The 23458-nt window shown below is 37.3% G+C and overlaps 4 protein-coding genes and 1 non-coding gene across 9 annotated transcripts; 1 reads left to right on the top strand and 4 right to left on the bottom strand.

The window, feature by feature from the left end:
* Nucleotides 1-1711: 1711 nt before the first annotated feature.
* Nucleotides 1712-4347, top strand: LOC105282046 (iodotyrosine deiodinase 1). The gene is made up of 4 exons (XM_011343729.2): nucleotides 1712-2180; nucleotides 2831-3046; nucleotides 3371-3687; nucleotides 3999-4347. The coding sequence occupies exons 1-4, from the start codon at nucleotides 2012-2014 to the stop codon at nucleotides 4182-4184; spliced, it is 888 nt and encodes a 295-aa protein (XP_011342031.1). The 5' UTR covers nucleotides 1712-2011; the 3' UTR covers nucleotides 4185-4347.
* Nucleotides 4348-4360: 13 nt separating this feature from the next.
* On the bottom strand, nucleotides 4361-16532 carry LOC105282043 (zinc finger protein ubi-d4 A). Of its 4 annotated transcripts, XM_011343719.3 has the most exons (10): nucleotides 16217-16532; nucleotides 16016-16125; nucleotides 15518-15754; nucleotides 15196-15401; nucleotides 14958-15027; nucleotides 13050-13205; nucleotides 12435-12464; nucleotides 10798-11262; nucleotides 6438-6550; nucleotides 4361-6132 (listed from the first exon to the last, which is right to left on the bottom strand). In XM_011343719.3, exons 1-10 carry the CDS (start codon nucleotides 16306-16308, stop codon nucleotides 6001-6003), a joined length of 1611 nt encoding a protein of 536 aa, XP_011342021.1. In that variant the 5' UTR covers nucleotides 16309-16532; the 3' UTR covers nucleotides 4361-6000. The 4 variants fall into 4 exon arrangements, with proteins under 4 accessions (XP_011342021.1, XP_011342022.1, XP_011342023.1 ...); XM_011343720.3 differs by lacking the exon at nucleotides 12435-12464 and having other exon boundaries at nucleotides 4362-6132; nucleotides 16217-16531; XM_011343721.3 differs by lacking the exon at nucleotides 13050-13205 and having other exon boundaries at nucleotides 4366-6132; nucleotides 16217-16531.
* Nucleotides 16533-17003: 471 nt separating this feature from the next.
* LOC105282042 (threonine--tRNA ligase, cytoplasmic) lies at nucleotides 17004-20593 on the bottom strand. Of its 2 annotated transcripts, none has more exons than XM_011343718.3 (5): nucleotides 20338-20593; nucleotides 19781-19867; nucleotides 18010-19565; nucleotides 17623-17912; nucleotides 17004-17478 (listed from the first exon to the last, which is right to left on the bottom strand). In XM_011343718.3, the coding sequence occupies exons 1-5, from the start codon at nucleotides 20389-20391 to the stop codon at nucleotides 17330-17332; spliced, it is 2136 nt and encodes a 711-aa protein (XP_011342020.1). In that variant the 5' UTR covers nucleotides 20392-20593; the 3' UTR covers nucleotides 17004-17329. The 2 variants fall into 2 exon arrangements, with proteins under 2 accessions (XP_011342020.1, XP_011342019.1); XM_011343717.1 differs by lacking the exon at nucleotides 20338-20593 and adding an exon at nucleotides 20198-20331.
* Nucleotides 20594-20701: 108 nt separating this feature from the next.
* On the bottom strand, nucleotides 20702-20774 carry Trnar-acg. The gene has a single exon. It is a non-coding gene; the product is annotated as a tRNA-Arg (tRNA).
* A 534-nt stretch (nucleotides 20775-21308) lies between these two features.
* LOC105282041 (UPF0488 protein CG14286) lies at nucleotides 21309-23349 on the bottom strand. The gene is made up of 2 exons (XM_011343715.2): nucleotides 21964-23349; nucleotides 21309-21851 (listed from the first exon to the last, which is right to left on the bottom strand). Exons 1-2 carry the CDS (start codon nucleotides 21964-21966, stop codon nucleotides 21327-21329), a joined length of 528 nt encoding a protein of 175 aa, XP_011342017.1. The 5' UTR covers nucleotides 21967-23349; the 3' UTR covers nucleotides 21309-21326.
* Between the last annotated feature and the right edge of the window lie 109 nt (nucleotides 23350-23458).

Below are 23458 nucleotides of genomic sequence, written 5' to 3'. Positions count from 1 at the left end.
TATGTATACCGTACACACATGCTCGTTGATTCCATGTATCGATTTTTCCTTATTGATAATTCAAGGTCAGCATGATGCGCGTTGCATTATGTCGCGACTGCAGAATGCGGACATAAGTGGGAAAATGCATTGATTGTCCGAAAGTAAATCGAGGTGTTAGTGTGCAAATAATCGATCGAATGATTAAGTGGAAACGAAAACGATATTACAAGACAACACAAAGAAAAGACTATGTTGTACATGAGAGATGATAAAAATCTTTTCTTTCCAAACAGGACTATCTGATAAGGTTTTATAACACTGATTCTCGTTCCATACAAGCAAATTTTCTCGTGAATGTTTCATGATATTTATAAAAAGTAAATACTTTCATGTAATAACAATTTTTTGCAAGATTTTATTTATCTTTTCTCTCTCCTTTTTTCTCTTTTTTTCGACTTGATTATCGATTTTTTGTTTAGCATAAAATTGCATAACGAATAAAATTATTTAAAGTTTTTATGTAAACTAATTTGCAAAGGTTGTAATATTTATTCCAGTTCGCCTGATGTAGTATAAATGAAAAAGTGTGTTTAAAATGCAAATGGATACGATTTTAAGCAATTTTAAAATTTTAATATGCTTTAGTCTGCTTCGCGCTAATGATAATTCGTGATAACTGTCATCAGTCTAGCTTGCTAGTACTGATTTCGTTGGAAAGCTACAAGTTTATCTTGAAAATTTAGTAATGATAGGCGAGCCGATAAAGTCTAAAACTAGATATCATATTATTACATAATAATGTTCTTCAATTATAATGTCATTTGTGGATTTATTGCGTTATGTTGTATAAAGTACATTACAAAATAAATGAGTTGCGAAGAAAAATTAATTGTAAAAGGAAATAAATGACTCGTTTTTAACAAACGTATGTACATAATATACGATTTCTGATAGGTTCTTAATCGGATTTGCATTCCAATTTTTGTCCAATTTAATCAGCGCGCTATTCCTTCCATAAATTATTTGTACGCATTCACCGACGCTTTTAACAGAAAAAAAATTCTTCATCTGCTAAACAATTTATCGTTTTTCGATGTTAATATTTCTCGAATTAAAGATTCATCGTTTTAAAGGTCTGCTATATGCAAAACAGAAAAATTATTCGTCTCTTCAGAATCTATAAACTTTCGTTAAGGAGAGCAAACAAATCGAAACTAAACATGTATGAAATTGTTCTTATTAATTAGTAATGCCAAGAAAACAAGATAATAATTTTCGCTTAGACTCGATAAAGTAGACTGCTTAAGTAAACTATGTAACTGGATGTATGGAAAGTATGGCTAAACCTCCAAGCAACTAAATAATGCCGTGAATGATTCAACAAAGTAAAATAAAAAATACTGAAATCGAATGACAATACAGTTTAGAAAGCTGTGTGCCGCCTCTTTTGTTCTGCCATCTCTCGAAAACCAATAATGTTCGAAAACTTTAAAATTCTTTACAAGAATTGCCAAAGCACTTTCTTAGAATTTAAAGTTACTGATTGCATACCCTAATATGAACCTATGAACAGATAATAAAGTACAATAGTCCTTTAAAACCAAATATATTCACGCGTAAAGATAGCGCAAACATTCTGTATACCCCGATATTTCGTGAATGAACGCATGAATTATCGTTAATCTTTTTCGGGTCTGCTTAAACGGATTCGAAAACCGTAATCGCGTAGATGCTGATGAGTCAGCTGACGAGCTAGCTTGAAGAGGAATCGAATGGATCAAGGCACGAGTTATCGCGTAAAGGCATGAGCGATTGTTCGAACGCTACTGATGTTTAGAGAGGGATCTTTCCATGACGAGTGATCCACGAGCGAGCAATTGCGATCGTGAAATTGCTCCTGGATATCTCGCGTATCTGCGACCTTCGCGACTCCCATGAGTCGCACTCTCGAGCGCGCTCGTCGAACGATGTGGATCAGTAGCGAGTAAAAAAGCTGCGCGGGTGGTCGCCGTCGTCGCGTGTGTGTAAAATGCTCGCCGAATACCTGCCCTTCACGTTCAAGTATCTTTACCATATACTGATCGCCGCCATCGCGTTCGTTTTGTTTAACAAATTCGTCGAGTGGCCGGCCGCGCGAAGTGGAACACCCGTATTTGCGTCGGCATCAGCCGACGATGAATCGACGGATCCGAGTGAAAGTAATGTCACAGCGAATACCCGCACGTTGTGTATATATATATATATATATACATATGTATATGCGCGTGTATGATATTGAGTGAAATACGATCGTTGATCATATTTGCCTCATTTTGGGAAACGAAAGAGCGCGGTGAAAGTACTTCATTTGAAACGTTCGCTTGAAAGGAAATCTATTTCTTTATCGAGATAAGTCAGGAAAAAATGATCGATAACTGGATAAAGAGAAGCGAGAGAGGGAGGAGAGAATGTGTGACACAATTTTTTCTTTTTTCTAAATTTTCGTGAATAATAAAGTCAACGATCGTAAAGGAATTAAAAATAAATATATTTATTCTTAGCAAAAAGCGAGAGTTTTTGATTCAGGAAGTCAAATTATTATCGAAAATTATCGAAAACCAACTGTCAATTGGTCACTGAGATTCACTTACTTTACGTTACCCTCATTCTTTTCTAGATTTCAAAGAAAGATATTCCGGGAAATTTCATAACAGTCGAATTAATTATCCAAAGGAAGAGAGATAACGTTGAAATTTTATGTTTATCGTTTGTTTTACTAAGCTCGTAAACAGAAGATAAGAAAGAATGAATATGCTGTAATGCAGATTCTACTTGTCGTGAAAAATATGTTTCTTCCATCGTCTTTCAGAAGAAAACGAAGAATTGTTAGAAGAAGACCAAGTGGAACCCGCCTTGTCAAAAGACCTTAAACATGTACCGTATCAGTACGTCAAGCTACCTGAAAAGGAATCGTTGGCTCGGGCGTCAGAATTTTATCGGACAGCTGCTGCGAGGCGGACGTTACGGTTCTTCAGTGCGGATCCAGTTCCAAAAGAAGTCATACATGAGATCATAAGGGCTGCAGGTACTTCAGCAACACCTGTTATTTTTCCAAGAAATCTCAGGTACTCGTAGGAGTACCTAAGAAATAAACGTCAAAATCAACTTTTTTTCGAGACATTTTAAATTTAAAAAGAGAAAAGTTTTTATAATTTTCGAGATATTACAGATTATAATTTCAAATTTTAATTTCCTGATATCATTGTGGATCATTAAAAATTATTTCAAGAGATAAGTGGATCCAATACGTTGTTATACTTAATATTTCGATTCATTATAATTAATATTTAAACTCACTTTTTATTCTTTTCAAATTGCTTGTTCACGTTTCTTTTTTATTTTTATCTAGGTACCGCTCCAAGTGGCGCGCACACGGAACCATGGACTTTCGTCGTGGTGGCCAATCAGTCTATAAAATCAAAGATTAGGGATATCGTGGAGCAAGAGGAAGAAATTAATTATAAAAAGAGGATGGGCGTGAAATGGACGACGGACCTGTCACCGTTAAGAACCAATTGGATAAAGGAATATCTTACCATCGCACCGTACTTGATACTTGTGTTCAAACAAACCTACAGTATTTTACCAAATGGCAAGAAGAGAATCCACTATTATCATGAGATGAGTGTTTCTATCGCGTGCGGGATCCTCATCACTGCCATTCAGGTAACTTGAGTATTTCTTTCCATTTACGAGAAACGTTATTATCAGGTATCCCAAAATTGAATCTTTCGCCTGAGATAGGATTCCCTTCATGATTAAGAAAAATATAATATTATTTAGCGTTCTACTTTTTACAAAACGCTGATAATATTCTTGGAAAAATATTATTTTAAACACGATTATGTTTACGTAATTATAAAACGCACCGTAAAGTGCAAAACGGTGCCTCATCGTAAATCACTGTGGCTCTTTACGTAATAATCGAATATTTTATCTTATAATAGCTCAGTTGATTTATCGTTCTCTAAATATAGTACGCCGGTTTGGTGACCCTTACGTCCACACCGTTGAACTGTGGCCCGGCTATACGCAGTCTTCTCGAACGTCCAGCCAACGAGAAGCTCGTGCTGCTTCTACCAGTCGGTTATCCAGCCAAGGACGCAACCGTTCCTGATTTGCAGCGGAAACCTCTGTCCGAAATTTTGGTTGAAATCAACTAACAAAAGTGCGCAATGTATATGTAAATTCGTGACATGTTACTGCCTTCATATAATATCATAATGTGAAAATAGAGGAAAATTCGGGATATTATTATAACATATTTTGTTAAACATTCATATAAAGAATGGGAGCGTGATCTGAAATAAATAGGTGGCGAACATTTACGTTAGTGTTATTTTTATGAAAAATGTTATATTTTTCGGATGCTAATTCCTTTGTTTTCTTATATCTTACATTACATTGTGTGGATAGCCATTATTTGTTATAATCGTAGAATGTAATATTTCTTGGCTTAAAATATCACTGCCGATGTTACAAAGTAATCATAATGTCCAAAAGAAGAGCTAATCCCTGAAATGTAGCACCTGTCTGTGTATGTATGTGTATGTGTATGGTGTGTATTTTTGTGTATGTCAAATTTGTCTACGTTTCTCTTTCATCTGCAATCAAAAAGTGTACGATGGCACGCAATTCTAAACTTAATAATCCGATTTGTATAAACTAGTATTTATTCAAATCTGCGTACATTATGTTAAAAGTAAGCAATATAAAATGTAAATCCATCAACTTAGTTGAAGATGAATTCAAAAGCGAGTCGACAAATTTGGATGGTATACCTAACACTAGTACAATTAGGCGATTGTAAAAATTATCAATCGTTGAAATCGAGATTAATTACATTAACGAGAATACCAAATATATCACCACAGCATCTTAAATTAAGTACATACAATATACAAAATACAAAAATACTGAGCTAAGTGACGAAGAACATGTAGAATATAATTCTTCTGCAGTACTGCAAGTCTGTATATGACAGCTATGTCACTATATTCAGCTATGTCATTAAGTGTAAAAGCTTTAGTATCATGATACATACAGAGAAACAGATAATATTCTATTTATCACTATTCGTGGAACAAATACTATTAATATCATGATCTAGAATATGAATTCCCCTTCTTGGTTTCGTATTTCTTTTTTTTTCTCTTCCTACAAAATTCGATTCAAGCCGAGTCGAAACAACGAGGAGCTAAGAGTTAATGTGAAAACACGAGATCGCCAAATTTAGTTTTAGGTTCAAGCGACTGTAAAAGCAACGAAACTCTCGAATATCATTGGCTAAAGATAAAGTTTAGAACTAGGAGAGTATTGTCCTATCATAGCGATCTTTGACTAAGTTCCTAACGTTCGTTTACGTTCAATAGTAATATCGCTGCGAAACAGTACATATCGGTTTCCTAAAATGAGCAAAAAATACAGTATTTCTCAGTACGAATTGTAAAATCTAACATCATCGTTAAACACCGAACTTCGTCCTTGCCTTTAAAATTATTAATCTCTCTATCCATGCCTGACGAAATCCGTAAGACAATCGGTCACGACGTATCTTTTATACATCTAGTCGTCGGAGAAGCTACCTCAGTAAAATTATAAATACGTGTCACCTTACATCCTTATCTCGTTGAGATCACCAGTGCCTGAGATATCTAATGCGGTATGCTACGTAAATGTATCCTCTTAATTACCATTATCATTATCGTTATTATCATTATCATTAGAACATAATTTAAGGGGAGTAATGATGGATGCAAATTTCATAATAAATAGTAATCGATGAAGTAGACTTTCTTTCAAATCTTTCTTCGAAAAGTTTGCCGGTACGATGTATGCCGTAGTAATACTCTAGATGAGGAAAATGTGAGCACATGAATACTCTCCTAATTCTCCCTTGAGAAGATAACCGCAGCGCCAGCAGTATATAGCTCGGTGACTTATCTACGAGGGAGGACGAGGTCCGTCTATCAGACGAACTTAATCACCTTGGTGAAATTCGGTAATGCATAGGCGGCATGACCAGGAGCCCTCGGGAGGTGACGCGAGAGGCGGTGTCAGACAATACATATGGTATCCACGATCACAGTCGTCACAGAACAGCAACTGATCCTATTTTCAGTTTGCCAAATCGTTAATATCATGTAATATTCGATGAAACGCGTGACGTCATATTAATTTCTAAAAGTGTTTTAGCTACTGGTAAATCAATAAATTCCGAATATCAATAAGAAAATGTTAGCTTGAAACAATCCAAAAAGATGTCATATTTGCAAAACTTTAGCTCATTGTAAAATTAATCTATCTATCGATGAAAATATATGAATTATTATAATTTCCTCGCGCGTTTCTATCTTCGCCTGCTGGCGTGAAATGCATTGCTTAGTCCTGCGAACGGTTGCAGGGTGAATACTTACATCATTGTCGGAGGTGCCGCAAATGGAGCAACATTTGCATTCGATACACTGCCACCTGTACTTGCGAACAGAAACGATCATGTTTGCAGTGAACTGCAAACACGTTGGATGCCCTATAACAAGAAGAACGTACGCAGGTCAAGGAACACGCATTTGGGACGGAGTCAGGAGTCACGTTCTCGGGATGCGAGTAGAAAGGTGCCAGGACAGTTATCTTGTGCCGAAGAACAGTGAACTCCAAGCTATTGTCTCTCCGTGAATTATTTATTTTTTTTGCGTTTTTATTCTCATGTTTTCCGATCAAATCGAATTTCGCAGCAAGAGCAAGAGCATGATGTTCGACAAAACTGGTACACACGTGCTACTCTACGTATGTGTATGTGTGTCTTTCACCCTTCCTCAGCACTAAAAACGTCCGGAATAATGATACGTCCTCATGTTTCCGCACAGAATATTTTATTTCATGATATCTGTAATTTCATTTTTTTTTTATTTTTTGATGTTGCACTTTGAACATACTGTTATTATTTGGAATAATAGGTGGTAAGTAATAGCAGGGCGTACCTTGGAATAGTTCACGTTCTTTCTTGCGCAGCACAATATAAACGTCGCAGATGCACGCTCTCCCTCGCTCCTTCTCTCTCCCTCACATACGCACACATACTCTCTCTCGCGCTCTTTTAATCTCTTGCACTCATGTCTCTCTCTCTCTCTCTTTTTCTTGCATTCTCTCCCTCTCTATCTCTCCTCGCCATGCACATATGCACGCAACTCATAACGTATCACATTCCTTATATATCATATATATATATATACATATATGGATGCCACATACATATATATACATATATTTATATATAATTAGTGTGACTTAAATACTATATTTGTAAGCCTCATCGGGTATTGCTTAATTAAAAATCGCCTAATAACAAGTCTTCAATTTTATATGTAACAAGGAGGAACTATATCTGCATGCTTCCATTGTGTTTTTTTTTCTTTTTTTTCCTTATACCATGTGAGTTTTTCTTACGACAATCTAGGGATAATATAATATCAATTTATACAGCAAACTAAAACGCGTAGTACCCTCTATTCTGCCGTATCAGCTATGCCACATTAAATGATAGAGTATCCTACATTGTTGTATCGTACGTATCGTTATATGTAAAGAAGCTGTAACATATCTTTGTCGATAGCCGTCTATATCTCGGGTTACATAATACGTGTATATTAGAAAGTACTTCGTAACATGAGGCTCTACGGTTAAAGAAGACGATTCTGCACCTCTCAGCTGTAAATCATCCTAAATGTCTCAGAAATCGAATATAAAAAACACACTATATGCGTCTATGTAGGAAGTAAAAGGTTGCACGATGTTACAACTTATATAGCGTATACGTGTAGAATGATCAATGCGTAAAACTGCGTTATGTCTACGTAATCCACAAAATGTATAAAAAAGTAATCCGAGTCTGATCGAAAGTAGATCGAACGCCGTTACTCTCTCCATGCCCGAAAAACTCATAAGGTATTACATTAATTCCGCATACGAGATATTTCGTTAGTCCTAATAAAATAATATTTGTACGAGTATCAAAGCTTGTACAAAACTAAGCTACATCGAATCTCTACAAGAAGATTGACATCGGTCACGACGAGTTTACGCCTGACCCATCGTTAAGACTGGTAATAGTTTACCTAACTAAAATATCCAGCAGATAAAAAAGAATTTCTTTATGCTCTGTAAGTATAGCTTTATCTTCGTTTCCTTGCACGTTAAATATAGAATAAATATATATGTGTTATATTATATAAATGACAATAATAGCAAGAGAGGGAAGCGATTACACTATATTAGGTCGGGAAGAAGCTAATGCCCACAACTAAAGGTAATCAAGAGCAGCAGATATAATGGAATGTGAGACACATCTCAAAAACTATAACGAGCATTTTAACTTCAATAGAGAACACGCGCGATTTATCACGATTTATCTTTACAACAAAATCTAGTAAGACCGCGATACATCGAGCTCTCTATTGCGCACGCTAATTGCAACTCTCTGTATAAATAAATTCTTCGAAATAACATCTCGCGGTGATTCCGCGTGAAAAAACGTAAAAGCTTAACCATCGCAATTTATAATATCAACATGAAAACATAAAATGGTGTCTCTTGAATAAAAAACTCTGCAGAGATTGTCAGAGAGACGATATTACACTCAAAATATATTCAACGAAATATTTTTGTAAGATGCACGCCGTATAATATATGTTATATCATAGCATATGTCGTCTCATCTTCTGAACTTGATTGGAATACTTTGAGACGCGAATTGTTCTTCGATTATAAAAATTAATCTGTTGCGAAAAAAAGTGTTGTTACACAAATGTCGATCAAAATCGAAATAATATCATGATATAATACGCCACGTCGATCATTGCCCAGTCAATCTTTTCAAAATTCGTTCAATTTAGTTCAGAATTTATGAAAAATCGCGGAAGATCGCGGAGATCCTCAAAAATGCATTCTTTCCTTTCTTTCATTGTTCCTTTCCTGTGCTGCGCTCTTATCTCGCATCTAAACCTCGTAATACTCAACAAACGCAAAAGGTACAAAAGTATTTACAGGCGTTCATAAAACGTAGAAATATTGAAACATGACGTGATCAACACCTCATTATCTTACAATAGATACGTTGTCCTCGTTAAGACGATTTCATGATTGTGCTGAATATATAGTTAGCATATTGCATCATATTTAAAATCCTCTCAAACCTGCCGGTGCGTCTTTTACGCCGCGTATACTTCTCCCTTTTTCCTTTTGATTTCCGATAACGCAATAATGTAAATATCAGTATACACTGTCAAACAGAAGACAAACACATCTTCTTCAATACGTGCTCTGGTGGTACTGTGCAACAGGAATTTCAATAAATTTACCTAAAATTTTGCGTAAGAGAGCGAACGTTCTCTGATTGATTTGTGTTAACATCCAATCACACACACGCACACGTGATGGATTTTGACGTCTCTCACCGATAAAGATTTTTAGTGCTTTCCTCATAATATCACGCGTACCAATTCGGTCTTAGAACTAATTATTTCAAACACTAGAAATCACAGCAAATTCGCGCAGTAAAGGAATTCCTGAAAATTCCTATCACTCAGACAAGTTGCACCATTGACAAAACGATGTTTTGTGTTCCTCATCTTGACTAGTGTATTGTAAAGCTCGTAACCGTTTGATCTAAACTGTGCAGATAATTAAATGGTTCTCTCTCTCTCTCTCTCTCGCTCTCTTTCTCGCTCTCGCTCTCCATAATTATTGCACCCAACACTGCAACAGTGAGTTTCTATTACCCTTGGCGGCAGTGACGAAAGGAATATGCGTCACGCGACAATAGTAACCCTATACAACTCAAAAAGTCTTCCTTCCCTTTCTCGTCTTAACAACTTAAAACGCATAACGTGTGGTCTGCAAAATCTTTAATAACAGACATACTTCCTATACTTTTAATGGCTACGCACATATATCATCGATATATGTGTAAGCGGCACGTTACATGATTTGCATTAACGAAAATGCAAGGCAAACTCAAATCATACACAAATGTAACAGACGATCCTAAATATCTCGATATCACACGCGTTTAACAATCATAAGGTACGTTTGGAATACACGAATGGAGAGCAGCGATCCTCTCTGCTTAAGGAAGGGCACTGTACGCTCTTGCTCGTCGTAAAATTAACGAATTACGTAATACCTTTCACGACTATTAACAGCTGAAACATGGAAGCATAAACAATTATGACTGTGTACACAAACACGTATATATATACCCAATATGCTCCTTTAGTTAACGCTCGGCATCCCGGTGTCCCGGTTTGCCGCGAACCGCCGTATATATCGCTAAGTAATCACGAGTCGTGTATCCCACAAATAAGCTACTGGATCATCTTAATGGCGCGCGCGCGTCGTGTTACTCGACATCGTGCAACAGGCTGATTATCTGATCTTTTATTTTATTCTCTATTTTTTTTCTTTTTTTTTGAGTTGTATCTGGCTATGCGTGCACAGGACGCAGAACTGCGATAGGCTCGCGAAGAGACATAGAAAATAGACTGCCCGTGATGAAACGCGAACAGCTCTCTCGCCGTTCCGGAGTGTATTCATTATCTACGAACGTAATGTCATGATCATGCGATCGTATCACCGTCCCGTCGTCGTCGTTGTCGTCGTCGTCGTAGTCGTAGTCGTCATCGTCGTCGTCGTTTGGTGACTATCTTTAAGCGCCCTGGACACTTCAATTGTGATTCGCCCGCCTGGTATACTTGCGCTTGATCTTTTCCTCTGGCTTACCTGAGCGGCCGCAGTCGCTGCACGACACTAGCTCCTCGGATCCGCCGGTCTTCTTATTCTCTCTCGCGTCGCCTAGACAGAAGTCGCAATATGGGGATGGTTGTGCGGATTTGTTGTTACCGCCGCCGCCACCACTACCAGGCTTCTTCTCCGTCGTGCCACCAGGAGTGGGTGGTCCTGCAGCAGCTCCTGCGCTCTCCGCGGAGGACGTGAGTGATGAGGACCCGCCGGCGCCGCTCGGAGAGGAGGCAGCTGGCAGATGATCTTCCTTGGACGCTGGCACGGTGGGCGACGCCGGGGCAATGGATGCCTGCACCGACGACGGCAGCTGTTGCTGCTGCGATTGCGGTTGTTGCTGCGGTTGTGTCGTCGTTGCTCCCGCGGCCGAGACCGCGGTGGGCGCCGCCGGCGACGGACTCGTGGTACTCGAGGAAGTGGTGTTCTGACGACCACGGCGCGTACCACCTGATCACAAATCGATCAACATACCCAGTTGCGCTTTGCCGTCACAAGCTGATGACCATGCACACCGGTTTTATATAACAGAAAGTAATATTTGACTCTCTCGCTCTCTCGTTCTCTCTCTTTCTCTCCTTCTCTCTCTCTCCCTCTCTTTCTCTCTGTGAATGTCCGTTCGTAATCGATTCGATTATCGATTCGGATAATCTGGGAGGGCTATCATCGAAATAGAAAACTTCGAACTGACTGACTGAATATACAGAGAATCCATTAAAATTATCCTTATCTTTCACTATAAATAAGGGAAACAAAAATAAAAATCGAAAGAATGACTTTACAATATGCATACATTGATTGAGCTTTTAAATGTAAGCATTATTGAAGAAAAGAATGTTTTTCAAAACTTGAATATATTCTTAAGCAAAATTTATAGTAAAAACTTTACATTAGTAGAAATTACACTGACTTCTAATTGTAAGAATAATATGAAAAATTGAAAAAACTTCAAGGTAATTGGCACTAAAATAATAATAAAGAAATTGAAACTAAGAATATAATAGTATTTCCAAATAAAAATAGTGGTTACAAAATCTCGGGACACTCTGTATAACATTGAACTATTCGTCACACTTGCTCGTGAGCACGTACGTACATATGTTCATAAACAATTTTATTGTAAAGCCCATTTCTGATTATCACGTACGCTTCACATAACAGAATCAATTATTCTAAACTTCACGAAATGTAAATTGTTACGATAGAAAAAAATATCTCATATATAGGTACAACAAAGTGCATATCTCAATCAGTACATTCCATCACCAGCAACAAATCCAAGATATAACGACGAGATATATCGACTCCAAGTACAGACAGGTACAAACAAACGACTTTTCAAACATATCGGAATTACAAGTAACTTCAAAGGTACCTATTTGATTCAGTGAAGCCTCAACATTCATTAATAGGAGAATGGAAGCAACAATCGCTCTAAGGAATAATACAGAAGCGTCAAAACAGCAAAGAAAAGAAAAAAACTTTACGTTGTTAGATTCATTCTCATAAAAACTTGATATGTCATGCCGAGAAGGGGTACGAGAGGAGCTTCTACTAATAATAAAAAACACACACATACAAAACGCTCAAGAGTCATGAAAAACGCGCCGAAAAATACCAACCTAGAGGACTTGATGGTCTGTTGTTTCTCTCTAACGTACAAAAAAGACAAAAAAAAGGTTTTAGAATATATTGCAGAAGCATGCTACTGCAAAATAGATGCAACACAAATAATTATTATCGCTTTTTTTCATTCACCACGCGTACGAGACATTTCCGTTGTTCGATACGGAAAGTATGAAGAAGTACGACAGAGTGCAAGATTAAAATCACTTATATCATACTGTCTCGTTTGTCGTTTGTCCGTATGATATAGCTTGTAATATCTTAAATACAATTAAACGTTAGAGAAACATAAACTCCATATACATATATATATATATATAATTTGAGACGTAGTAGTAGAGAATGCGTTACGATATTTTATATTTGCAATGCATGCATTTGCAGTACATGTATAAAAAATATATATATACGTATATATTAGGTTGTAGTATTAGGGGGAACGTTCTTGGAGTAATTGCGTGGCCGGGACAAGATTGAAGAGAGTGACAAATGTGGGGGGGAAATGTGGGAAACGGCGTAGCAGGAAGGGGATAGGCGGGAGTCGGGGGGGCCGGGTGAGGGATCGCGGGCTTACAGGAGAGTGAGAAAACTGAGCTGATTTTGGCTCCAACCTGGCTGGTTCGAAGCAGCGGTGTCTGCAACGCTCCTAGGTTCAACTTCGGCAGGACTGGGACTTAGTTCCTTAGCAGGATCACCGGAGGAAGTAGAGTGGGAATGACCGTAATGGTAGACCAGACCAGGTCTGGTCTTATACCGTGCGCTGCATACTGCAAAAGTGCAAATACTGTTTTCCCGCAATCCATCCAATGCAACGTCCAATGATAAGACAGACCTCTCGGATTTAACGGATGATTAAGAGGCGGGGAGGCGGTCGGGACATAGAAGCCGTAAAGAGGGGGCGGGGGCGGCGATATAGTAATGATGATGGTTGTGACGGTGGTGGTGATGGTGGGTCGGGGATAGCATTTGCACACCTTCCGCACCAGTACACATCCCTATCCACCTACGAATCTATAATGTGGACAAGCAGTGAAGGAGTTCCAGCCCAAGAAGCAAAACTAATACGATGCAAGGCTTTGATGCTTGTACTCCTACAGAATGAGCTCGCTACAGTGTGAGCCAGTACATTCTTGCTCTGTTATTATTGCAGGTAGAACTAGTCCGAAGATATTTGGGCCGGTAACGTCAGCTCGATTGTCAATGGACGAGATTCAATGTTCCGCCAAAATTACACGTCTTTAACACGAGCTTCGTACAACCAGACCAAATGTCTTTAGATCGTCTGCTAATCTAACAGGAGTGGTTTCAAGAAGTAAACAGATTGCAGGCACATTCGAGTTAATTCATAGACTTCGTGTCTGGAAAAGTTTGACCAAATTAGTGATGACTATTGTACTCCTTCAAGAAGGTAATATTGAGATTGCTCATAGTTATTCCAATTCTTTATTTTTTTTGTTCTTTTGCTTGTTCGCACTACGTACAAGTGAACTCCATAAATTTGTGCATAATAAGTATTTCAATTGAGACATTTTTTTCGAGATTCTAGGTCAAACGACATATCAATTTTCTAAGTACAGAAGCAGTTTTGGACTTGAGCATTCTTACTGCGGTAAAGTCAAATGTTAATCGCAAGGTGCGCTGAATAAAGTTCTCAAGCACTTGATCGATGGTGAGGTATAGCTAGTTAGTGATTCATCAACGTTTTTAATCAAAATGAAATGTATTAGAAAACCAAATGTGAGACGAAATGTTAGAGACCTTAAGCTATAAGATCTAGCACGACAAGACAAATATTTCATTATGTATTTTTATATTTCGATTATTTTTAATCTGACCAACAAACGAGAACTTAACGGTACAGATATAAGAAGCATACGTAATACTACTTATGCACAAAGTTTTGGATATTTGAAATATGACCTCGCCTTGCATTCAGAACCATACCATAAGTATACTCGAACCGAGATGATAAAACGAAATGATAAAGTAACAGATCAAAACAATAAAGTTCATAGGCCCGTAACGAAATTCTTATAACATAATCGAACGTCCGTATATGCTGCCTCAATTGATACTTGAAAGAAAACAGCAGTCACTACAATGTCGATTAATCCCTCTGAACAAATATCAAGTCATTATGGTAGCGAGAGAACAAGACTAGAAGACACCTTCCCACATTATATAGTTCGTCAAGTATATCATAATCGTCGCCTGGCATAAGAGCATTATATTCAACTGTGTATTCAACTATTATGTTTAACAATTTATTTCGAGCTTCTTCATCTTATTTCATATCATAAAATAGTTTCTGTTTCGTCGGGCATAATATGCAAACAGTGTATAAATATAAACATATGATAAAGTTAACAAATTTTGTAACGAGAAGGATCTACACCTCATTTGAAGAATCTTATTGTTTACTTCAAATAATAATAATAATAATATTAACGGTAATAATGTTTATAATAAACTAATAACAGGGAATGGTCATTTGTAGTTGTATCTATGATTAAACTTACGGTCACAAACGAATGGCTTATCAGTGTCGACAGAGTCGTAGTTGGTTTTTTTGCGTCCACGACCTCCACCCTGTATCAAATTGAAAAACACGTTACATGTTGCGCACTTTATATAAATAGACTGTCCGAAAACTCGCGCAAATCTATAAAATACATGCGTGAACGTACTATCTCCTTGAAACGTACATTCTGATTTCTCTATTTTATTTTTATCCGTAATCATACATGTGCAACATACTTTTGTCCGTTTTCCACTTGGACTGTCCGTAGAAGGTGGGTGACTACGAGCAGGATGGTGACCACCACCTCGCGTTTTCCTACGTTTCCGTTTACTGCTGTAACTCTCCTCGTAATCGTAATCACTATCAGGATCGGGTTCTTCATAAGCATCCATATCTAACATATCTTGCTCATCATAGTACCAAGCATCTTTACTATGTTCATCTGAAAGTATTCAAACTTTTCTTGTAAGACAGATTATTGTAATAATTTAATCGTTAAATAATGTTAACGAGCCCTTCTATGCAATTTATATCAGTCTGATATCTGCTTTCGCTCACCTTTAAGCCCTACTGAATCTTTGCTATCGTCATTTACATGTGTAACAGCCTCGACTCCCTCTGTACCATCTTCTGTATCACCTCTTGGTCCTCGTTTTGGATGCAGGTAATGCATCAAGTATTGTCGTCGTTTTTTCCGCCATCTTTTGCTTGGATATGTATAAATCTGACCGTGCAATAAACCCGGTAGCCTTTCTCTTGAGGACATAAACAATGCAGAATGATTCTGCGCCACACCTATAATTTTACATCACAATCTGCATATTGTTATTTAAAGAAACTTAAGATTTTAACAATCTAAAGTGATTCGTGCAACTAACTATAAAATGTCCAACAATAATGCAACGAATAGAATAAAATTAAACATTAGAATGTCAGACAGATCTACTAAATAAATAGTTTACATGAAATGTTTACAAGAAGTCTGACCAAAGCAATATAGTACTAATTGATTAATTATAGGACTGCAGCACAGCGTCGAGTGCTGATTAATTTTACCTGTCTGCGAGTCGAGGAATGGCATGCGAAGACGACGTTCCCGGCATAGTCGACTGTTATAATTCGACGAATTCTCAATGGCCTCTCTGTAAGCTGTATCGTTGAGGAAGCTGCAAACGGATCGATAATTAGCTCCGGTTTGCTCGCCAGCCAGACGGTGTTCGTACTTGGTGGAAAAGGCACCATTCGAATGGCACTCACCTCTCTATTTTGCTTAGGTTACTTTCGTTCACCACTTGTATGATTCCGCTTGTATTGTGGGACATAGCTGGAGAGATAGCCACCGCCGTCATCTTTAGAAATGATTGTACCGTTTCACTTCGCGTCACCTCGCGTCCTTCCCGTGCCGCTTAGCCTTCTTCGCGGAAGTGGACTACGGTGATCAAGCGAACAACGATTGCCTGAAACTTCGACGGGACAGTGGTAGATCTTCAAAGTAATAATAGGAGCAATATTACCGACGAATACTGCTGATTATAGAAAAATTATTACTCTACTGGAAGAAAAATATTAACGAAATGATGAAATCTGAAATTATATATCGATCGAAACCTTCATCTGCGCATGCGCAATAGTAACATCTCTTCAGATAGAAACGAGAATTAGTACTACGAGATAAAGTACTTCTATCGTTCTATCCTTTGATGGATTATCAATTGTGTAAAAATATGAAAACATATATTGTGATTTTATTCGTTAAAACAGTTGTTTAAGACTTAGCGGATTCGTTTTAAATGCCACTTTTATAAAATGTATCTTATATTACTTTCTTAATATAAGTTTTCTTTATTTTTGGCTCATCTTTGTTTTGATTATAAAAATGAATTTGACAGCGCGCCACGACTTTCCTATTAATTCCCTATGAATTAATTTGTTGTCTATATTTTTACTCTAGAGGTATTATATTTGAGATGTATATCCTAATATAGACATAGTCGAAAACTTTTTAATTGATAGACGGAGTTTATAATAAAGTACAATGTCCAGATAAGATAATTGATAATTTAATTACATTTATAATAAATGCTACACAGTGTAACATGAATTGATTCTCACATTCATAGAGAATGAATGCGACTACATATATATCTTACATGGATTCATATAAAATTAAAAACTTTTTTCATGATAATAATTGTTGTCTTTATCTTCCTGCAAAAGGAAAAGCTGAAAAAAATATATTTTCAAAACGGTAAGAATAACAATCATTTATCGCACAAAGAGCGATTTCGTGCAACTATTAAGTTCATCATTAAGTTTATCAAAATGCATTTATTAGAAATAAATAAAATAGTTTTAATAGAAAAGATTCAGTTAAGGCTTCAAGTTGCCACTTTGATCCTTGCTTTCCTTCAGGACTTTCAATTTTGCGATCAGCTCTTCCACTGCCATTTCCCCATGTACCACGTTATCTCTCGTTCTTATGTTCACTGTACCAGCAATTTGTTCCTTCTCGCCCACGACTGTGTAAAATATATATTACGATAAAATGCAAAGTACATATAAACATCGGAGAGAAGATGGATATTGTTGTAAAACGTAAAATGATGTGTAATTTCATAGAGGAATTACTTTACAATAACTTCATTGATCATGTTAACACCTACCAAGAATAAAGTTGAATTGTGCAAGTTGAGCATTGCGTATCTTCTTATTTAAAGTATCACTTGAATCAGTATCGACTTCGACCATCACCCCAGCGTTCCACAGTTTCTGTTCAACCTCGTAGGCGTAATCGTTGAATTGCGATGCCACGGGCACGATCATCGCCTGCCGGGGTGACAGCCAATACGGCCACTTGCCTCCGTACGACTCGGTCAAGATCGCGATCATGCGCTCTACCGAACCCAAGATAGCCCTGTGTATAATGACCGGTCTCGTTTTCTCGCCTGCTTCACTGTAAACAAATGAGGAAAATGAAGTCATTCAATTTTTCTGAAAATCCTTAGATTTCTCATGAATAAATATATCTAATACTGTTACTGGAGACTTACTTAATGTAAGAAAGATTAAATCGGATTGGCAGCTGGAAGTCCAGTTGTATCGTAGCGCACTGATGAGGTCGCTTGAGCGCGTCCATGATGGTAATATCGATTTTAGGGCCGTAGAAAGCGCCGTCCTGAGGATTAAGGGTCCACGGTTCGCCAAACGCGTTCAGGCTATCCTCCAACGCTCTCTCAGCTTGATCCCAGACCGCCGCATCTCCTAAGAATTTCTCGGGTCGCGTGGCCAGACACAAGTTGAATGTAAAGCCGAAGACGGAGTAGACGTGTCGCAGGAAGTCGAGGGCGCCCATCATCTCGTCCTTGATGTGCTCCACGGAGCAGAATATGTGCGCGTCGTCCTGCTGGAAGCGTCTCACTCTGGTCAAGCCTGTTAGCGCGCCAGACAGCTCGTTACGATGCAGCACGCCGAAATCCGCCATCCTGAGCGGCAGCTCGCGCCACGATCTACATCGTACGTCGAATATCATGCAATGACCCGGACAATTCATCGGCTTGAGCGCGAACGTCTCCTTCTCCACGTCGAAAGAGAACATGTTCTCGGCGTAGTGCTGCCAGTGCCCGGAGGTCTGCCACAGCTTGCTGTTATAAATATTTGGCGTGACCACCTCCTGGAACCCCCTTTTCCTGTACTCGGAGCGAATGAACTCGGCCAGGGTGTTGTATATGTGCGCGCCGCGCGGCTGGAAGAAGCAGGAGCCGGGCGACAGCTCGTGGAAGAAAAAGAGCTCCTGTTCCTTTCCGATCTTCCTGTGGTCCCGCTTCGCCGCTTCTTCCTGGAATTTCTCCCACTCCTTCAGTTGCTTCGTGTCCGGGAAACTTATACCATATATTCTCTGCAGCGATTCCGCGTTAGCGTTCCCTTCCCAGTACGTCGACGAATTCTTCGTGATCCTGATCGCCTTAACTTTGCCCGTGTGTCTCACGTGCGGTCCCCTGCACAGGTCGATCAACGGACCGCATCGGTAAGCCGTGGTCGTGGGCGTGTGTATCTTCTCGTTGATAATTCGTACCTTGAACTCGTTATACTTGAACATTTCCAGGAGATTCTCCTTCGTGATCTCCAGCCGTTCGAATGGCTGCTTGTCCTTAACTATATTTTTGTACAAGCCTTCCAAGTATGGAAAGTCCATGTTGGAAATGCCCTTTTCGCCGAGATACATGTCGTAGTAAAAACCATTCTCGATGGGAGGACCGTAACACAAGCAGCCGCCATAAACTCGTTCCATAGCCTCACCAAGAATGTGAGCGCTGGAATGCCAAAACACTTGTTGACCGTCCGGATCGTCGAACTTCAGCAACTGCAGCTTGCAATCACCCTCCAATGGTCTATCAAGATCCCACAATGCATTATTGACTTTTGCAATCACGGTATTATCCGCCAGTCCTTGGCTGATGCTTTTCGCAATGTCGTAAGGAGTCGTGCGCCAGGATTGAGCAGGGATTTCCTTGCCGTCCAAGAGGGTCACAGTTATATCTACGGGAGTCTTAGCAGCCAATCCATCCTCATACTCTTTTTTTAATTTGTCCCACAAGACAATACGGTCCTATAAAATTACACGTAACTATCATGTCATAATATTGATAGCTTTAGATGTTATGCAAGTTTATTTTATTAACTAATATAATTAGAAAATATATCAAGAAGAAATTACATACATTTTACAAATAATTAAATATAAAAAGAATTGTTAACTCGTCAAATGTTCACGTTAACTTTCCATAATGTTATACCAATAATAATTTTGCCAGCGTAACTTACCTGAATGTACGTGGGCCAAGGATTAAGTTCAGACACCGACTTCTCCATTGCTGCCTGTTTCTTTTTATGCGCCTTCATTGATTTCGTCTAAAAATATAAAAAATTCAAAGATGTAAATCGTAACGTAGATCGACTAGCTCACGCAAAAATAAATCGAATGTCGCGAATCGATCACCACGTAAAGATGACCGCATGTTACATGTAGCACTCTTGAGCTTTTATTAAGGAAAGGTACTCATAGGTTACGTCAGATTATCGATTCTATCATTGTATGGTGGAATAATTGTTACAAACAAAAGTTAACACGATCGCGTTCCGATTGTGTTACGCGACAATGAGATAACAATGAATTCACCGATTACGATGCAACAGTTGTACGGGGAAAAATGTTAAAGGAAAAAATTCGTCTTAACCAACCCGAACATGTGTCCAATTAGTACCGCAGTAAACGGCCCTACAAACGTGAAAACGTAAACTCGTCAGCATAGTTTAACGATAAATATCAGAGAGAGAGCTACAAAGTTCGCGTTCTACGTAAAGTTTTTGGGGATTCGTGCCTTATCCTCCGACAATGTCAGATTTTGTACGTCGTCTACCACGTTGGCGCTCATGTTACAAACGAGTCACACGGTACCGTACGATCAGAATTGCCGGTCACTACGGTCACGACTGAATCGCGACTGAAATGCTCTGCAACTGCTGTCCCCGCGACTGATCGCTGAATTCACTCGACAACCTACGCGAAATGAATTCCTACGATGATGCAATATATCGCAATTTAATATCCTTTATTAAACGTTCTTTTTTAGTTTTATTTTTTATCGCATTTTTTATAATTAAAATAAAAAATATTTTCCACATTTGCTTCAAAAATTTCCGAGTTTACATGTAAATCGAAATAATAATGAAAAAAAAGTATCTCGATCCTGCCAGGATTCGAACCTGGAATCTTCTGATCCGTAGTCAGACGCGTTATCCGTTGCGCCACAGGACCACATTAAAGTATAAGTATTAAACCTTATATTTTAACGAAAAATATTTTGCAACTAATAATTTAACTAGGTATGTTAATATTTTTACTTAACCAATATTTTCAATTTTAATATCCTTAAAAGTCTATTTATATTGTATTTATGCACACGTGAAAATATTTTTACGTCATGTGTTTTAAGTTTAAGTAAACCTGCAATACACATTATATGAAAATCTATATATAAAAAACAAAAACAATGATATAATTACATAAGTCCAAAAGCGCAACAACTTTGCTAAATTCGATATATTCAATGTTTGCACGTCCATTCTTGACATTTCAATTATATACAAATCATTAAAAAAGAAACTGATTTTTTTAAATAAAAATACATTGTTTATTTTATATATATATATATATATATATATATATATGTACTATAAAATTGTTCTATGTAAATTGAATTTTTCTATCTAGTGAATTGTATTAATTTATTAATTAAGCAGGAAAAGATAGCTAAACGTATATGGTACTGTACAGCTGATGACACAGAAATGTAAAAACAGATTTTTATTAGCACGTTTGGAAATTAAACTGAAATGAAGCTTGACTTCTGCTATTATCCATGATAGCTTTTGTATTAATTAATTTATCTTGTACTTTGTGATCATCCGTCTGACTTTCAGGCTCTTCTGTAGTATGCTGAGCTGCTTTTCTGATGAACATCGACTTTTTATTTGCTGAGGCAGAACACGTGAATTTGACGGTCGATACAGTTTTGCTCAGCTTTCGTTCGTCCTCAGTCATTTTCTCTCTATAATCGCCCAATGTATTTTTCATTATTTGTCTCTTCTTTATTAGTGACGCAGAGTTGCTCTTTAATGACTGTAAATGTTTGCTGGTATCTTGCGTCTGTTTCTTGTGCAACTTGCCACTGGCTAAGCTCGCTTCTAATTGTTGTATACACCAACATAACTCCAATTCGAATCGATCCTCTGCTTCTCGACTCAAACCACTTGTACCATTTACAATTATTGCGTTAGGAGAAACACGTGGTTCTGGTAAATCCTTTTTACTTTTGCTGTTGCTTTTCCGATTCTAAAACAAATTTAATGTTCGCAGTTAATGTTACTATCATCGTCCTCAATCTATTATGATAATAAATATGCTGTTTGTTAAAAATAATGAAATAAAAATTTTCATGAATTACCATTGTAAGTTTTGGTGGCACGTTTCGTCAAGATGAGACGTATCTCCACTGAAACTAGTTTACTATTATGGCAAAATAATATCTAGGTTAAATATATACATAAATGTATTTATTTATATTTCAAGATAAGTAATCAAAATATTCCTTGACAAAGTAATTAGGTTAGATATACACAACGTCAAGAAAAACTATCAACATGAAGTTGCAGCAGGTTGCAGCCATGGATCATTTGTATCGCCGAGAGAGATGGAAAATGAGTGCGCGCGACACCACTCTACGCACACAGTACTAGCGCGAGTCAACCAATCCGGCAACAGAACATGAGAATGGACCTTGCCGCCTTCAGGCAAGGTTTTTTTCACCAATCTTGAAAATTGTAACTTTTTTAACTAATTTTTTAATTACATTTTCTTTAATAACTGATAGTCACGATATATGAATTTGTAGAGGCTGTGCACAATCGAAAACGGCTAAAATAGTTGCAACTTTAATTAGTAATTTGTAACGTCCTCTACGCTAAAGGTTTTTCTTTTTTTTTATTTTTAAAGTGTTGCGATTCACTTAGCGCTACAAATGCTTCGACATAGTCTTTAGTCTTCCTTTTAGTTGAAAGAAGAGGAAGAATAGAAAGTGTTTTGCAGTATTTCTTATTTATTGAATTATTATTAAATGGACCGCACACAGAAATAATTAGCCTTGACAGAATCAATTGGAAATCTGTAATACATATGTAATATGAGGTAACACTACTAAATCAAAATGAATATTCTGATAAAAGAAAATTTGAAAATTCGGTAAATGTAAAATTATTATACAATATGATGTAAAGTAAATATGAAGTTTTAGCGTATACAAAACTTCACGCTGTGCAGTTCCACTACATTTTCTCTTATATCACGTAAAATTAAGTATTAAAGGTTTTACATTTATCTACAAACGTTTTACGTATAAGTAAATTTGCATGTTTTATTTCTCCTTTATTCAATGGAGGCAGAAGAAATTTAGAATGGTTTTATTGAACGTCTTTCAGTTTCTACGTTGTGCATAGATTTTAATAACAGCTCATGTTGATGATTAATCACGCTGAAATAGAAAAATGTGATTACACAAAGAACAATTACTCATCGTATTGCTATACACAGTGACCAATTCTTATAATTTGATGGATGTAAAAAATAAACGCAAATATGTGAGAAGAAAATGCAACACAAAAAAGCGACGGAAAGTAAAATCAGATAACGTGGAAGCATGCAATATTAAAGCGGATGGATAGTTAATATAAAGAGTTCAGCATTTAACAGCGCCCTGTAAAAGTAAATTAATTAATATTAATATTAATTAAAAATTTTCTAATTAAATATAAATTTTATAATAAAGCCATATCTATCACAAATATTAATTGTTTTATTGCATAATCAAAATTAATAGAATAGAATAAATAAGAAGATAAAATATTAAATAGTTTTATAATAATTTTGGAAATATCTGAAATTAT

The sequence above is a fragment of the Ooceraea biroi genome, chromosome 7 (genome assembly GCF_003672135.1).
Source record: "Ooceraea biroi isolate clonal line C1 chromosome 7, Obir_v5.4, whole genome shotgun sequence".
In the NCBI taxonomy this organism is placed as follows: Eukaryota; Metazoa; Arthropoda; class Insecta; order Hymenoptera; family Formicidae; genus Ooceraea; species Ooceraea biroi.
Note: the sequence above shows the minus strand (reverse complement) of the source record. Positions and strands in the feature narration are given on the sequence as shown.

What these genes read in the sequence shown, in the direction of transcription:
- LOC105282046 (XM_011343729.2), top strand. Translation starts at nt 2,012, where the DNA reads ATGCTCGCCGAATACCTGCCCTTCACGTTCAAGTATCTTTACCATATA. An exon ending in TGAGATCATAAGGGCTGCAG is followed by an intron (nt 3,047 to 3,370) that starts GTACTTCAGCAA and finishes ATTTTTATCTAG; the next exon opens with GTACCGCTCCAAGTGGCGCG. An exon ending in TCCTCATCACTGCCATTCAG is followed by an intron (nt 3,688 to 3,998) that starts GTAACTTGAGTA and finishes CTCTAAATATAG; the next exon opens with TACGCCGGTTTGGTGACCCT.
- LOC105282043 (XM_011343719.3), bottom strand. Translation starts at nt 16,308, where the DNA reads ATGACGGCGGTGGCTATCTCTCCAGCTATGTCCCACAATACAAGCGGA. An exon ending in AGATTCAGTAGGGCTTAAAG is followed by an intron (nt 15,402 to 15,517) that starts GTGAGCGAAAGC and finishes GAATACTTTCAG; the next exon opens with ATGAACATAGTAAAGATGCT. An exon ending in CAGCGACTGCGGCCGCTCAG is followed by an intron (nt 6,551 to 10,797) that starts GTAAGCCAGAGG and finishes TTCTTGTTATAG; the next exon opens with GGCATCCAACGTGTTTGCAG.
- LOC105282042 (XM_011343717.1), bottom strand. Translation starts at nt 20,266, where the DNA reads ATGCTGACGAGTTTACGTTTTCACGTTTGTAGGGCCGTTTACTGCGGT. An exon ending in CTTGGCCCACGTACATTCAG is followed by an intron (nt 19,566 to 19,780) that starts GTAAGTTACGCT and finishes GTAATTTTATAG; the next exon opens with GACCGTATTGTCTTGTGGGA. An exon ending in ACAATTCAACTTTATTCTTG is followed by an intron (nt 17,479 to 17,622) that starts GTAGGTGTTAAC and finishes TATTTTACACAG; the next exon opens with TCGTGGGCGAGAAGGAACAA.